This window comes from Glycine soja, chromosome 6, assembly GCF_004193775.1.
Source record: "Glycine soja cultivar W05 chromosome 6, ASM419377v2, whole genome shotgun sequence".
Taxonomy (NCBI): Eukaryota; Viridiplantae; Streptophyta; class Magnoliopsida; order Fabales; family Fabaceae; genus Glycine; species Glycine soja.
Window position 1 is genome coordinate 14248798 of NC_041007.1, and position 16320 is coordinate 14265117.

The following is a 16320-nucleotide window of genomic DNA, read 5'->3' on the forward strand; positions in this document are numbered from 1 at the left end:
CCCACCTAAGCTAAAACCAAACATTCCTTGCAATTGAATAATAGGCACAAGTTGGAATGTTACTCATATTCATTGCTAAAAACAAGCTTCTCAAACTGTCTAATGGCCTTAAGTCGGAAACTCCTAACCAAATTCTCATGCTTATCATAATTATATATAACAGCTAAACTGTCATGAAGAGGGTTTTGTCCATTTTTATTGTTGATGCTTTTCTTACAATTTTGATATTTCATATATATTTTGACCTTTTAATTTCAGGACAATAGAAGTGGATTTGACAACAGCAAGAGCTTCCTCTCTTTGACATATTTTTCTTCATCGCCTATCAAACCTCTTGTACATAATCATAAAGACAATCAGATAAACCATTTTAAAAAAAAATAAAATTCTTACATATAAAATATTTCCAGTTCCTTCTGTTGAGCATTTGACGAATTTTCTGGTAGAACAGGCTTGCCAGCGGTAAGAATGACATTAACTTTGCGCACTGTCAAAAAGAACGACATTTTTTGTTTCCATCTCTTGCAATGTGTGCCTTCAAACCAAAATGGCTTGTTGAGATAAACAAATAATGGTATCTTGCTTGGTAGACATGGCAGAAAATAAAGCGTCTTAAAATTGTTGCAAATGCTAAACACGATCAAAGAAATGAGGTTGAGTTGCGGACTATGTGATAGGCGCAAGGAAACTATGCTATTCTACTCTGATTACCAATTTGGTCCTCAACACCATTGTCACTCCAATGTGCTCGTGGACATGGGTGGCCTTGAGGTTTCCTCTGGGGATAGTGAGGGGCACGATGGAGGGAGGTTGGAAACCATTTTATTTTCTTAAAATAATAATCATGCTAGAAATCTTCCACCACTACTTGTAAACAAAAGTAGTTGGAATTTGCTATTTTAATGGTGTTAGTTTAATTGGATAGCAATAATCAAATTGATTCATTTTAAAATAATTTAAGGATTAAATTAAATTTTTAACCAAATTAAATATTTTAATATAATTTGGAGGCCAAATTAATAATTAAGTCTTAATTAAAAGAATCTTATATATATTATTTAGGGATAAAGGAAGTACTACTTTATATATATATATATATATATATATATATATATATATATATATATATATATAATACAGTTATTCAAAATCACCTGAGATGTTAATTTAAAATCATTTTAATTCAGGTTTTACTAAAAAAATTTAAAATAATAGAGTTTAACCAATATCACAATATTTGTAGATTTGATTGAATCTGATCTAATATTAATAATGGAATTTTTATTATGATTAATTTTTTTTATTTTTGTTTTCTTATGATTAATTTTTAAAATAATAATTCATTATGTTTATAATTATTGTATTTCATATGTTTATTAAATAGAAATAGAGAAAAATAATAAAATAAAAAATAATATAGAATTAAAAAGTAGAGTAAAATTTCATTTAATATAAAATATACATATATTAAATTTAATACTATTTATTATTAGATTTATTCACAGGTTTTAAAAAAAATATAAAATAAAATTCAAAGCCTTTTAAAGTATTATTACCTTTTGGTTTTAATTTTCATAACTCCGGTTTCACAATTATTAATAGATTTTCACAAAGTGAAGTTTATATTTTTAAATGCATGACACGTTTTAAATTTAATTAAGTTTAATAGTAGAATATTAATTTAAATCAAATCAATTTGACATATATCAATTTTTGGTTTTACTATTCTACTCTCTCTCTCTCTCGCGTGTTGGGTGATTAAAACATATATATGATCAACTATTTAAAAATTAACAAGTATTGATAGTATAAATATTTTTTGAATAATAATAATAATAATAGAATTTAAATTTGAAGTAGCTATATAAAATCAAAATTTCAACGTTAAAAGGTTTCAAAGTTAATTGTTCCTTAAATTTGTAACAGTTAAGTAGTGAATAAATTTTAAAATTGATTTTTATTAAAACCGGAATTAAGTTTATAACAGTGAACTGTTAATTGAATTTGGAATAGCTTAAAGGTTGGTTATCCAAATGATACATGATGTATTATATAAAATCTCAACACAAAGAGACAATAACAGAGATAACAAATTTTTATATTCTATTCCCAACATTTTTCAATATCTGACACCAGAAAAAGAATGTGCGTGATTCTTTTTTTCAATACTAATTTTTTTTTTCCATATATGTGTTAACAGGTAATGACTACTTGCAGCACTCCTCAACAAACAATTGTTACTTGCAAAGTTGTAACAATGTTGTTAAGAAGTAAGTATTTCTCCTCTCAAAGAACAAATTTTATATATTTGTCATCCTTTTGCTCAATATACATCTATCTATGAACGTATGGTAAAGGTGTGGTTTTTGCAATTATGAGACACTTTCAACATTTATCAAGCCAGGTATTTTTAAAATTTATTTTTTTAAACCATAATTAAATTTGTAATAGAGTCAGGTATTAAACAAATTTTCATGTTGTTTTTATTGAAATCTTCAACCGACCTAATTTTCAAAATTAAAAACATCAAGTAACTATAAAAGTTTAAGAATGAATGAACCTACTTATATTAAAAATAAAATTATGATTATTTTTAATATATACATGTAAAATTTAACAAATATTGATAACATAATTAATGTTTGAATAATAAGGTAACTATAGTACTAAATTTAACCCAATTAATTGTTTTCTTTATTTTTAATGTAACTATATTAGTAAATATTTAAAAATGAGTGCTTGTTTTGTCTGGAAGCGATATGTGGCTATCTCACATGCGATGTTCGACACCACTGATTCGTTAGCAGTGAGCACAAGTAGTGCGTTTCTTTACCCACACATAAACATTAAACAGACAAAACTCAAGGGCAAAAAGGTAAAAGAAATACAAACAGAAACAGAAACTCCCTCTTAAAAGTAAGCATAGACACACTCTGAGAGTCTCAGTGCAGCCACACAAAGACAATGGCGGCCACAGCTTCCAGAACCACCCCATTCTCTTCTCCCTCTTCCTCTTCACACCCCACCTTCCCCAAACGCATTGCTAGATCCACCCTCCCTCTCTCTCATCAAACCTTCATTAAACCCAACCACGCGCTCAAAATCAAATGTTCCATCTCCAAACCCCCCTCGCCGCCGGCCACCACCACCACTGCAGCGCCGGCAACATCAGAGCCCTTCGTGTCGCGGTTCGCCTCCGCTGAACCGCGCAAGGGCTCGGACATCCTTGTGGAGGCCCTTGAGCGGCTGGGCGTGACTAATGTCTTCGCCTACCCCGGCGGCGCGTCGATGGAGATCCACCAGGCTCTCACGCGCTCCTCCACCATCCGCAACGTCCTCCCTCGCCACGAGCAGGGCGGCATCTTCGCCGCCGAGGGCTACGCGCGCTCCTCTGGCCTCCCCGGCGTCTGCATCGCCACCTCCGGCCCCGGCGCCACCAACCTCGTCAGCGGCCTCGCCGACGCCTTAATGGACAGCGTCCCCGTCGTCGCCATCACCGGCCAGGTCCCCCGGCGCATGATTGGCACCGACGCCTTCCAAGAAACCCCCATCGTCGAAGTCACCAGATCCATCACCAAGCACAACTACCTCATCCTCGACGTCGACGACATTCCCCGCATCGTCGCCGAAGCCTTCTTCGTCGCCACCTCCGGCCGCCCCGGCCCGGTCCTCATCGACATCCCCAAAGACGTCCAACAGCAACTCGCCGTGCCTAATTGGGACGAGCCCATCAACCTCCCCGGGTACCTCGCCAGGCTTCCCAGGCCCCCCACCGAGGCCCAATTAGAGCACATTGTCAGACTCATAACCGAGGCCCAAAAGCCCGTCCTCTACGTCGGAGGTGGCAGTTTGAATTCCAGTGATGAATTGAGACGCTTTGTGGAACTGACTGGTATTCCCGTTGCTAGCACTTTAATGGGCCTTGGAACTTATCCTATTGGGGATGAATATTCCCTTCAAATGTTGGGTATGCATGGTACTGTTTATGCTAACTATGCTGTTGACAATAGTGATTTGTTGCTTGCCTTTGGGGTAAGGTTTGATGACCGTGTTACTGGGAAGCTTGAGGCTTTTGCTAGTAGGGCTAAGATTGTTCACATTGATATTGATTCTGCTGAAATTGGAAAGAATAAGCAGGCGCATGTGTCGGTTTGCGCGGATTTGAAGCTGGCCTTGCAGGGGATTAATATGATTTTGGAGAAAAAAAGAGTGGGGGGTGGTAAGCTTGATCTTGGAGGCTGGAGGGAAGAGATTAATGTGCAGAAACACAAGTTTCCATTGGGTTACAAAACATTCCAGGACGCCATTTCCCCGCAGCATGCTATTGAGGTTCTTGATGAGTTGACAAATGGGGATGCTATTGTTAGTACTGGGGTTGGGCAGCATCAAATGTGGGCTGCACAGTTTTACAAGTACAAGAGACCGAGGCAGTGGTTGACCTCGGGGGGTCTTGGAGCCATGGGTTTTGGATTGCCTGCGGCTATTGGCGCTGCTGTTGCTAACCCCGGCGCTGTTGTGGTTGACATTGATGGAGATGGTAGTTTCATCATGAATGTTCAAGAATTGGCAACTATAAGAGTGGAGAATCTTCCTGTTAAGATATTGTTGTTGAATAATCAGCATTTGGGCATGGTGGTTCAGTGGGAGGATCGGTTCTACAAGTCCAATAGAGCTCACACCTATCTTGGAGACCCGTCTAGCGAGAATGAGATATTCCCAAACATGCTCAAGTTTGCTGAGGCTTGTGGGATACCGGCAGCGCGTGTGACGAAGAAGGAAGAGCTTAGAGCAGAAATTCAGAAAATGTTGGACACCCCTGGCCCCTACCTTCTTGATGTCATTGTGCCACATCAGGAGCATGTGTTGCCGATGATTCCCAGTAATGGATCCTTCAAGGATGTGATAACGGAGGGAGACGGTAGAACGAGGTACTGATTGCCTAGATCAAATGTTCCGTGATGCTTGGTTTGTACAATATATATATAAGATAATGCTTTCATAGTTGCAGGATTTGGCCTGTGGTGAGCATCATAGTTTGCAGTAGTTTTGGTAGCAAGACTTTGTATTTTCCTTTTATTTAGCTTACTATATGCAGTAGCAGCTATCTCTGTAATCTTATATCCATCTCCTGTTGTTTGTATTGTGCCGTTGGGTTTTTTGATGTAGTGAGATTGAAAATGATGTGCTAGTAATATTATTGCTGTTAGAAATCTAAGCAGAGAATCTGTTGTAGAAATCAAAAGCAAATGAAGCACTTTGAAAATGAGATGAGGATATCATGTTTTACATATTCAATCTATTTCCTTTTTTAGCGGTTGGTAGAAGTGTAGATTCAACATCTTCTCTTGGAGCTCATCTAGGCAATCAGTAAAATGCATATTCCTTTTTTAACTTACCATTTATTTTCATTTAGTGGAATTTGTGACTAGTTTGTTCATGTAGATTGGATTTGGACCATTTGGTCCACAAAACGTCTCTTTTGCTGGATCTTCACAAATCGATTCCAAAATCCAAAGAGTTTTCAAAAGTCAGAAATGGGAAAGTTATAAATAGTAAAATATAATAGATTCTGTAAATGACTTGAATAACTAGTGGCATCACGTTTCTAGTTCAAGATAACTTCATGCTGCAAATGGCAATGTAGTTTTTTTTTGTAATAATAAGTGTTCACAGTTAATTTACTTGTAGGTTCATAATTCAACGTATTCACTAATAAATGCATTTTTCATATTTTCAGTAGATCACCTAAAATTTAGTTGACATTAATTTTAGGGTTTGTATCTAAGTTTATAGTTATTCATGTTTCAAACAAATCAAGAAAGTCCAAGTAACTTATCATTTAAAAGGTAATACTCTCTGTTTTCAACAACTCCTGCTCCTTATGGTGGAAGTGGGGGCATTATTATAACTAAGTGAACTAACAACGCAATTCATTCATTAAGAGTGTGTTGGGATGATGTAATTTAAAATTTTAAAAAAATTTAAATTTTGAGAATTTCTAATACTTCAATTTAAAATTCTTATTTTTAAAATTCTATGATTGGATATAACTTTTCTCTTCAATAATCACAAAATTAACACCAAATGATAGTTTTAGCTTTTCCCTCCATCCGGATCCATTCCCGCTCTCCACAATCTCTCGATGTCCATCATCTCCGCCACTATATTCGCCGGCCTCTTGGTCTCCGTCGCCGTCGAAATCAAAGAGATGCGGTGGCTCTGGCATCACAATACTCGTAAGTGAGTGCAAGTAAAAGGAAAAAACAAAAAGAAAGAGAAAAAACATAGAAGCACACAACCACAGTCAACGTTTCTATCTTTCTTTGCATTAACCCCAATTGCACAGTCTTCTCTCTTCTCTGTTTTTGTTTGTAGAACTACTCTAAAACTAAAACCCTATTCCTCTGTTTTTGTTATTCCCATCATCATCACGATGATGGCTCCTTCTCAGCCACCTCATTGGGCCCCATCTCCAACACCAATCCTCAGCAAGTCTTTCCTACCCCCGCCGTCAAACTCGCCGGCGGTTGACTTCACTCCGCCCTTAATAGCAATGGTCGTCGTCGTCGCCGCCGCGTTTCTTGTCGTCACCTACTCCCGCCTCATCGCGCGTCACCTCAGACCACCCGTCCACCGCCTCCTCTGCCGCTTCCGACGCCGCCGCTTCCTCCCCTCCTCCGTCGGCGACCTCAAGTCCCTCCCCTACGATTCTCCCTTCGACGGACCGCACGTGTTCTCCCCCTACGGTTTGGACGAAACGGTGATTAAAACAATCCCGTTCTCGCTTTATACAGCGAAATACGACGCGCATTTTGATGAGTCTCGCTACGACTGCGCCAAAGAGAAGAGAGAAGAGAGAAGAGAACCAGAGAGAAGAGAGAAAGAGAAGACCAACCAGAGAGAGAAAAGTTGAAGGGTCAGAATTTCCAAATTAAATCCCATGAAAATATAGAATTTAAAATTTTATTCTTTGAAGTAACTAAAATTTGATTTAAAATTTAAATTTTTTTTTACTAAAATATTGAAACAGATATTTTTAATAAAAAAGAATTTAATTTTTTATAAAAAAAATATATTATCTAGTTAAACAAATACACTTTTATGGAAACTAGATGAGAGAATATAGAAATAAAAACAAAACCAACAACATATTTTTACATTGCTTCCCATCTAAAAAAATCCCTTTTCAGTATTTAATGATAAAGAAGTAGTTATTTAGTGTTTGGTCCTTGCGTTGTTAAAGTTCTTCAAAACATTAAGAAGTAAAAATTAATCAAAGTTATCCGTATGGTACGAAGGTCAAAGATTTATTTGTCATGTTGGCTTCCAATACTCTGCCCAGCATCTAGCATTTTCGAGTCTTCGATGTTATACCATGTGTTCGCCTGCCAGATTACCAAAGAAACAAGTTGAATGAAATGGCTAATAAATGTAATTTTGTTTGCAAATAAAACTAAAACTATATAAATTATTTTCAAAAATGTTAAAGAAAGTCAGAAGTAAAGAATCACTTTGAGCATGAGATGAAGATAACAAGTTTAGATATTGAATCTATTGCGTTTCTTTTAGGACATTTTCTTGAACTCATCCAGGCAATGGTGATGAGCACGGTTGCAAGACATATCCGCTGTTTGCTTCTGAATTACTGCACATGATTTTAACAAATTTATGTTTATGTACTCTTAACATAGAACAAAGCAAATCTTATAGTAGTAACGAGGGAAGGACAAAAAGAACCTTTTGACCTTTGTACTGCAGACAACTTGCTAACGACACTGGACATGCTTCATTCCAACAACTTAGTTGATAACATGTCTTGGTCTACACGTCTCTAAACATAGATGTTACCAAATGCCAGCACAGAATTTTGTGACACCACTCAGCTAGCTAAAATTTGCACGTAAGACCACTTGCATTTGTATTTTTGTATCTTGCTAGATAAAATATAAATGGCCGGGGTTTGCAAACGGGACAAATTCCTGTTCTTGGAACCTAAAGGCTCGATGACTAAGCATACCAAAAAATGGATAAGAGAGTTTTGTGGCAAAAACTGAAGATACTGTGGTTGATTTTGGCCAAGGCAATAGGGGGACACATGCATGTTGTTATGGTGTAATCACTGGAACGTAAGAGTGTGATCGAGAGAGAGATGCACGAACTGAATCAGAGTTGTCTTATTTCTCGTATAACTACAGTATTTATAGACCGTTATGTGCCTTTGCAGGAAAGCTAGTTACACCATGTGTTACTTATTATTGGCGTTTCATATCCTACTTCGGTGGTTTTGTATATGTAGGTCGGAGTAGACATATCTAATGCCGGGATAATCCCCATAACACCTTTGAAGTCAGAAATTAAAGATATAAAATTATTCAAAACCAATTGATTCATATGGAAAAAATGGGTTTGGCAAAAACCACACCAGACTTAGATAAACTATCTTTCTTAAAGGGTGTAGATTAGTTAAAAGAGTCTTTTATTAAGGGAGAAAGGTAATATAAAAACTTACAAATTACAAACAAACCAGATGATTAGCAATGCTTAATGTGTTCCAACCAGTAATAAGTGGTCTTGTATATGCATGTGTTAATTTATTCAATCTACAAAGTACGCCAGGAAAATTCATGGCTTCTTAGAGTCCATGATATCAAATTTCTTAAGGACAAAACTCAGATGCAGTTTATTAAGTGCTTATGATAGTGTTCTCCAATCAGAATTGGAAGTTCACCTCAGTAGTTTGCATAATAAAAGTTTACATTAAAGATTGACATAAGCTACCTAGGGGAAATTCCAATTCTGATAGGAGAAAAAACACCTAAGGATCTGCATGGAAATTTTGTCCAATTTGCTAATTGCTCTAAAATCATAAGCAAGCAGTACTCCTTATCTCACTCATTCAACTGCCTGAGATGAAGTAGCTGAGACCTCAAAGGATTTCTTTCTCACTAAGAGGCAGGTGACTCTTGAAGGATTGGAATGAGGGTTGTCAAGACTACAGATCACAAAGTCCGGCCGGTGAAGTGCCAGAAGATGCAGCCGGTCCTTTCCCACTTCCAAGGCAGAAGCATCAAGTAGAACATGCCAATTGTTCCTATGAGCCTCAGAAATCCAATGCATTGTTCCATTTGCATCGACCGGATAAGAGAACAAGCCTTTTGAGCTGATCTTACACCTCCTCCTGAAGTTTTGGCTAAGCTGAGACCCGCTGATCCTCAAATCCAGCCAAGTCTTTGGTGCTGAGATCACCTTGGACTCCTTAAAAGAAGCAAATTCCCTTATATAGTCTTCTTCCTGGTCAAGAATGGTCATGTAATAGTTCCCCTTGACAAAAGGGTAACTTTCTCCCACCAACATCATAGCATCCTTGTAGCTTGGAGTGAAGAGAACAAGGTACTCTTCATCAGGCAAACCATAATGCTTCAAAACCTTGTTGCGTGCTTGGATTTCTGGGATAGAGATGAAACTTCCAGGGAATGAGGATTTCTTGTTGAGAATGTCTAGTAATCTTGATGGCTCTAACTGGATTTTGGCCCTATCCATTTCAGGGAGATTATTGCTTCCAAACAAATATGTAGAAGACTCTCTTGGTGACTTGCCCCTATCATCCATCATTGGTTCTGAATTAGGCTCCTCAAAGATCATAAAGCTAGACAAGTTTATCCCATTTCCTTCTCCTTCCATGAGGCCTGAATATTCTGGATACTTTGCTAGAACATATTGTTCAACATATTCCATTTCTTTTGGTGTGATTGGACCTGACCATCTAATGTCAAGATCAGGGATAGTTGATATGGCTTCAGCTATGATGTGAGGAGGAATCAACGTATGTCGTTTCTGTTTTCGTACCAATTCAGACCATTTTTCAGCTTCAATTGAACATAACGTACAAGTACAACATCTACTAAGAAAGAAGAAAAAGTGGGGATATGATGATTACCTTTATAACCATGCTGTTTGATTTGCAGCTCTCAGTTATTAATTTGCGTGTTGGACCTTTCTGAGTGTCCTTGACTTCATTTTCTACCATCTCCTGATATGTTACCTGACATAGGGTGTTGTAGAATTCAAAATTTTGAAGCTTTAGCAGTTGCAATACTTTCATAAAATGACAAACAAAATATAGAGTTGAGTATAGCTTTGAATTGTGAATACTTTACCTCGGATCCTCCTGAAATTTCATGCTCCTGCCTGTTAGTCCCCATAGTAATATTTGTCTTCACCACTTATGGAAACATGGGAGTTTTTTTTCAGAAAATCTTAGATATATGGCAAACTACAACAACAAAAGGGAAAAAGAGAAGCCTATATGTGTAGAAGTCCTATTGAAAGATTCTCTAGCAGAAGTGGGTTCTGAGAGATTAAGGGTAAAGGCAAACCAATCTAGTGAACTAGGGTGATTAAGATGAGGGTATTATCAAGGACTAAAAAAGCCACATAGAAAATGAATGAATGAAGAATGAAAGGAAAAGATGAAGAAAGGAGGCAAAGGTTTGAAAAGAAGACTTGGCCTAGCCAAACTCACAAAGATGACATTTCTTGTTGAAGCTGTGAATCTTATTATGAAAGAAATTAAGAAAATCAAATAAAGTCTGATGATGATTACACCGAAAAAGACAATATAGCAAGGCTTTAAAATAGGAGTTGATGATGATGATGATGAAAGGGGTGACATGTTTGTCTTGCCTTAACCATGGTTTGCTTGCGCAATATTCTCCAGAATTATTCGCATGTACCAAGTATTATTGTTTTCAAAAACTGAACCTTAATTAAAATCTGAACCTGGGTTTTATTAATTGTTATAAAGTCTATTAATTGAACTAGAGAACACGTTGGGAGAAGATTTTTTGAGGTGCAGCTTTCGAATGGCTACAACATCTCCATATTTGTTAATTGTTAATGTAACGTCACTCTTGGAATTTTATATTCTTAATGGAAAATGATCATTGGAGAACCTTGATGAAATGTCAACAGAGCCGTAGCATCTTTTTTAAAAAAAATAAAAAATAAATTATAAGCATAATTTCAGAACGAATATTTCAAAGTTTTCAAATTACTGGGTAGTTTAGTTATATTAGTTTCTTGAAAAGGCTTTTTAAATAGTTTTAACAGCTGCATTGAAAGATATTACTTAGATGAGATGAGATTCCCAGCTCAAAACCTGAACAAAATTGACTGTCACTGAAATTTGGCCAGGTAAAACCTAGATTCATTATGAAATCAACTTCAACAAAGAACTTATTCAAATTTAAGAGATTAAATTTAGGAATGCAATCATTATATGCACCCTTGCTTGCATTAATAGTCGAGAAATTGTGACACTTGCTTTATATATGCTAGTTAAGGATGAAAAATCTTTTACTCTTTTTATCGGTAGGAATCTAGGATAATATTAGAAGTTTATAATACTTATACAGTATATTCCAACTAAATTAAATATCTTATATTCAATCTTTTATTCGTATGAAATAGGAAAACTTGACACTAGAAAATGAAATTCTTGGGGTCACTGGTGGGTAGAATTCTAGAATCATTAGGTGCAAAGAAATAAAACCAAATTTTGGCAATAGTTTTTTTTTAATAAGCACCATGATTTTAGTACATGCATGTAACCAACACTATTTAATAATTGGCGAAAGATTTTATTGAAAATGGAAGGGAAATTTCTTAATTGTATTTCCCATATGTCACACTACATGTTGCGCATACAATTGATAAGGACGAAAATATTAAGTTAATGTTAGGATCTTATGGGGGATTTGACCTTTATTTGTTCTCCCTAATGTAGAAAGAACCAATAAGTCTTTCAAAACCAATTAAACAAAGACATCAACCAATACAATAAAAATCAATCTTTAATTTATAGAGAGGAAGAGGGCATTATACCGTTTAGAGATGCCTTCAAAAGAATATTAGATATGGACAAGGACAAGGGGGTCACAATAAAGCGTTTAATATAATATAATAATAACTATATGAACATTAACGTATAACTTACGAGGATGAGTATTAAGTGATGGAATAACGTTATCTAGTGGGAGTTGTTGAACTTCCATACGGAAATGACTTGAATGCTTCAATGGGTAATTACCCAATAAGTGTGGAAATGGCAGGGTTAACTTTGAATAATTTAAATCTATTTTTATATATAAAATGAGATTAATATTTATACACTTTACAGATGTAAAATAATTTTACATTTTTATTAAATGATTTTGTGAAATTTTTTACATCGTTGACGAAAATTTTTTTCTCATGCAGAATTGAGTTTTTTTATATTTTTTAAAGTCTAATCAGATGTGAAAAACTTATTTAAAGATTTATTTTCTAAGATTTTTTTAATAAACTAATAGAATTATTTTTAAATAAATTAGCGATTTGTTTACATAAAACAACGAGTGATCTTAAATAAATCAAAAAGTATATAATTTCAAAATATTACTGTAATAAACTAATAATGATAATTTTAAGTATGTTTAGAACTTTTTTTTTACTGCAGAACCTTTTAAATATGATGACTTTTATTTATTTAATCTTTCATTTTTAAGTTATAATTCAGTCTTTTATTATACTTTTAAGAACTAAATTGATTTATAATTTATAATTTCAAGAATTATTTTACTATTTTATTTATTTTAAGTATCAATTTGACCGTCTATTATAATTTTATAGATTAAATTGAGTGATAATATACGATTATTTTTGGTGACTATATAATATACGATTTCAAACTACTATATCACTTTATTAATTTTAGCAATGAATTTGATCGATAATTACAATTTCAGTGACTTATTCAATGTATACATGTCTCTAATGAGTGACCAAATAGGAAAGTTGCGATGTTTATAAAGAGAAATTAATAAAGAACTGGTGATATTTATAAAGACCAAAAAAAGAGATCAAATGGAAAATTCATAACATTTAGACATAAACATCTTTATTCCTACCACTAATTAACTACTACTAATATATATTTTTATATTATTTAAACGGATTATCCTATAAAACTTCTCTCAAAGTTATCTAACACATATCTTTTATGTTCTACAAGGTGGGTATAAAAGCTTTATATCTTTCCTGTACTATTACGAAAAAAATATCTACAATTTGTCTAATTATTCTTTGATTATCTTAAACCCTTTTTCATTCTTTATAACTTAAATTTTCTCATTGAATTCAGTACTCGCATGTTTTGTATCCTTTCATGCATCTCTTGCATATATTCTTCCTTCAATAATCCCAAGTTATTTTTGTTGTTTTGAGAGTCGTCATCCTGATGAATATGATTTTGAACCACCAAACATATCTTTGCCTTATAATCTTTTTCTTGTGAAATTTTATTTGCATCATGGTGTGACTGTGGCAAAAAAATAACAACGTAATCCTCTTCCACGACTTCTCACCAATCTGAAGCCTCAAAGTAGGACTTCATACTCACTACCAAAAAATTGTAACTTTCTCCATCAAATATAGGAGGAACAATTTGTAGTCTTTTCTTTTGTTGAAAATATAATTTTAAAAGAAGAGGAGATATGTTATGCAAAGAATTTTATCATTTTTTTAGATGCTCTAACTTTTATCGTTAGGCTCTCTCTATATATAAAGCTAAAGTGTAACAATGCAGTAAAAAAACAAAAAAAGCTTAAGTGTAACGAAACCCCCAAACATTAACAACTTTAGTCTTAAAAACAAACTGATAATATCCCTAAGTCTAAATGATAAAAATAATATGTTTGTCTTCATTTTAAAGTCATAAAGATTTGAAACATAATTAACAAAATCCTAAAAGCACTATATAAATTATCCATTTCTTAGTTACAAATATTTACACATATGCTCAACAAATATCTTGAATTTAAAGAGTCTTTACTGTCTAGCTCTGTTTATTATAAGATGTATACCATCAAGTATTTTAGCTTATGATTTGTATATAATACATATTTGTTTTTATTTAATTAAAAATCATAAATCATAATAGATAATGTTTTCAAATATATAAATTATATTTTAAATTTATAACAAACAATTTAATTTGTGAAAAAGGTTATTTTTAATTTAGAAATAGAAATAAACGATGATAGATTAAAAAATCAAATATGTAAATAAAAATAGAAATTTTCCATTTGAAATAATTAAAAAATATATTTTTTTTCTAATGAAAATAATGTGTGATGCACCTCTCCAAAAATGATAAGTAGTTTAGAGAATCGAGAGAGCAAGTCAAATTGTGCATTCAAATTTATAATATAGTATATTATACACATAATGCATCTCAAGTCTGGAGCTCACTTTCCATTGCAAACATGGCACATAGATATCTCAACAATATAAACATTATTTGACACTTTTCATTTTAAAAATATTTTTAGACACCTATTGTGATATTAGACAACTAGCAGGAGAATGATAAATTATAAAAGAGAGTAAAAAATTAAGTATAACAAATGAGATGATATGATTAAAAGAGAGAAAAAAAATACTATTATTCTTTTTATTTTTTTATATCTTTTTTCTATCATACCAGATATTTATTATATATATAAACTTCTCTCTCATTTATATGATTCTCTCCAACTGTCTATTGCACTCAAAACATTATTTAATGCAAAAATCTGATATTAGAAAAGAGAAAAGTAAAACTAATCATCAATCAAAAAGCACACCAATAAAATATGAAATGAGAGTGACGTGGATTGAAGTTTGAAAAAGACACAGTAACCTCCCACAAACCTTCTTCAAGCTTACTCAATCACCAAACAAGCACCAAAGAGAAATTTTGACAAAGAACCAATCTTCAAGATCCAGAAAAAATTAAAAAACAAAAAAGGAAGAACCTTATAGAGGCACACACAGTTTAATTCCTTCTGCAGCTCAATTAGGCAAAGGCAATCACAACAGTTAGGTAACAAGCAGCAGCTGAAAGAAAAGAAAGGTAACACCTGAAACAAAAAGGTTAAAGCATCCCTTCCTCCCTACTCAACAAGATGCACCCACAGCAACTATTAGAAGCATATATATAATGTAACATTGTAACATTGAAACTAATAATAATCAAAGAGAGTGAGGGGAAAAAGAAAAGAGCAAAGATGCCTCCTGATGTAATTCAATTTCGTCCTACCTTAGCACCTCTTCAATTTTCTTCACAACTTACATTAAAGCAACGTTCTAGCCCAAGAGATCATCGCCAAGGAATGAACCTCACCAACAAAAAGAAACTCATGCCTATCCTTCTTTTGATCCTTTCAATCATATCAATACTCAGGCTTCTGAGCCTCATTCTCCGCACTTCATCATCTGCTACTATGTCTCCACCACCCAGTTCTTCACTTTTTTCCACTCACAACAAAGTTGCAAAACATGCACCCGATTCCTCAAAGCACCCCAATTCCACCCTAACTGAAAAAGAGTTCAAAGTTCTCTCAAACCTCGTTGCTCTTAAATCCCCAAGCAACCTCCTCATATTTGGGTTCCAACCGCAGTACCTTACCCTCTCTTCAATGAATGCACCTGGAAGCACCATCTTTCTTTATGATGACATGATAGCCAAGGTAGCAACAAACTCCAACAACACTCAAACATACAAACTTGGGTATAATGTGCCATCTAAAAAGGCTTATAATTTGCTCAAACATGCAAGGCAGAACCAATTAGCTTGTGCACCAAGTTACCCAAAACTACTGCTTCAGAAATCGAAATGTAAGCTTGCATTGATGAATTTACCTGCAGAAGTGTATGAAAAGAAGTGGGATATCATTGTGGTAGATGGACCCAAAGGGGATTCGCCAGAGTCACCGGGTAGGATGGGTTCTATATACACTGCTAGTGTTCTAGCTAGAGCTGGGAATGTTTCTGACGTAGTTGTGCATGATGTGGATCGTATGATAGAGAAATGGTTTTCCTTGGAGTTTCTCTGCCATGAGAATTTGTTGTGTTCTAAAGGGAAATTGTGGCACTTCAGGATCAGTGGTCACTCCAATTCAACAACGTTCTGCACTTCCTGAATAGATAGTATTACTATAGAGCAGCACCATTATGGCTAGTTACACAGAGACTATTATATATGTAAGCGATATCATGATCAGTAAATGTCATTAGTCAATTAGTAATTTAATTTTACTCAAACAAGTATATATATCATGGTACAGCTATAGTTTAAATGCTGTTAATTCTGCATTAACGACTGCGCAGCACCAAATTGGTTCATAGAAAAACTGCCACATGAATACTGATATTCCCGAACAAATTATATTATATACAGTAAGAATTTATTAACTTCACCTAAAATTGAAAAACTGAGTTACATATCAGTATATCACGTAA

The 16320-nt window shown here is 34.4% G+C and overlaps 3 protein-coding genes across 3 annotated transcripts; 2 read left to right on the forward strand and 1 right to left on the reverse strand.

The window, feature by feature from the left end:
- Positions 1–2905: 2905 nt before the first annotated feature.
- Positions 2906–5295, forward strand: LOC114416161 (acetolactate synthase 3, chloroplastic-like). Its single transcript, XM_028381031.1, has one exon. It carries the CDS (start codon positions 2965–2967, stop codon positions 4933–4935), a length of 1971 nt encoding a protein of 656 aa, XP_028236832.1. The 5' UTR covers positions 2906–2964; the 3' UTR covers positions 4936–5295.
- Positions 5296–8545: 3250 nt separating this feature from the next.
- On the reverse strand, positions 8546–10769 carry LOC114416164. Its single transcript, XM_028381034.1, has 3 exons — positions 10158–10769; positions 9938–10042; positions 8546–9834 (listed from the first exon to the last, which is right to left on the reverse strand). Exons 1-3 carry the CDS (start codon positions 10200–10202, stop codon positions 8893–8895), a joined length of 1092 nt encoding a protein of 363 aa, XP_028236835.1. The 5' UTR covers positions 10203–10769; the 3' UTR covers positions 8546–8892.
- Positions 10770–15086: 4317 nt separating this feature from the next.
- Positions 15087–16001, forward strand: LOC114415842 (glucuronoxylan 4-O-methyltransferase 1-like). The gene has a single exon (XM_028380708.1). The coding sequence runs from the start codon at positions 15087–15089 to the stop codon at positions 15999–16001; it is 915 nt and encodes a 304-aa protein (XP_028236509.1).
- Positions 16002–16320: the final 319 nt, after the last annotated feature.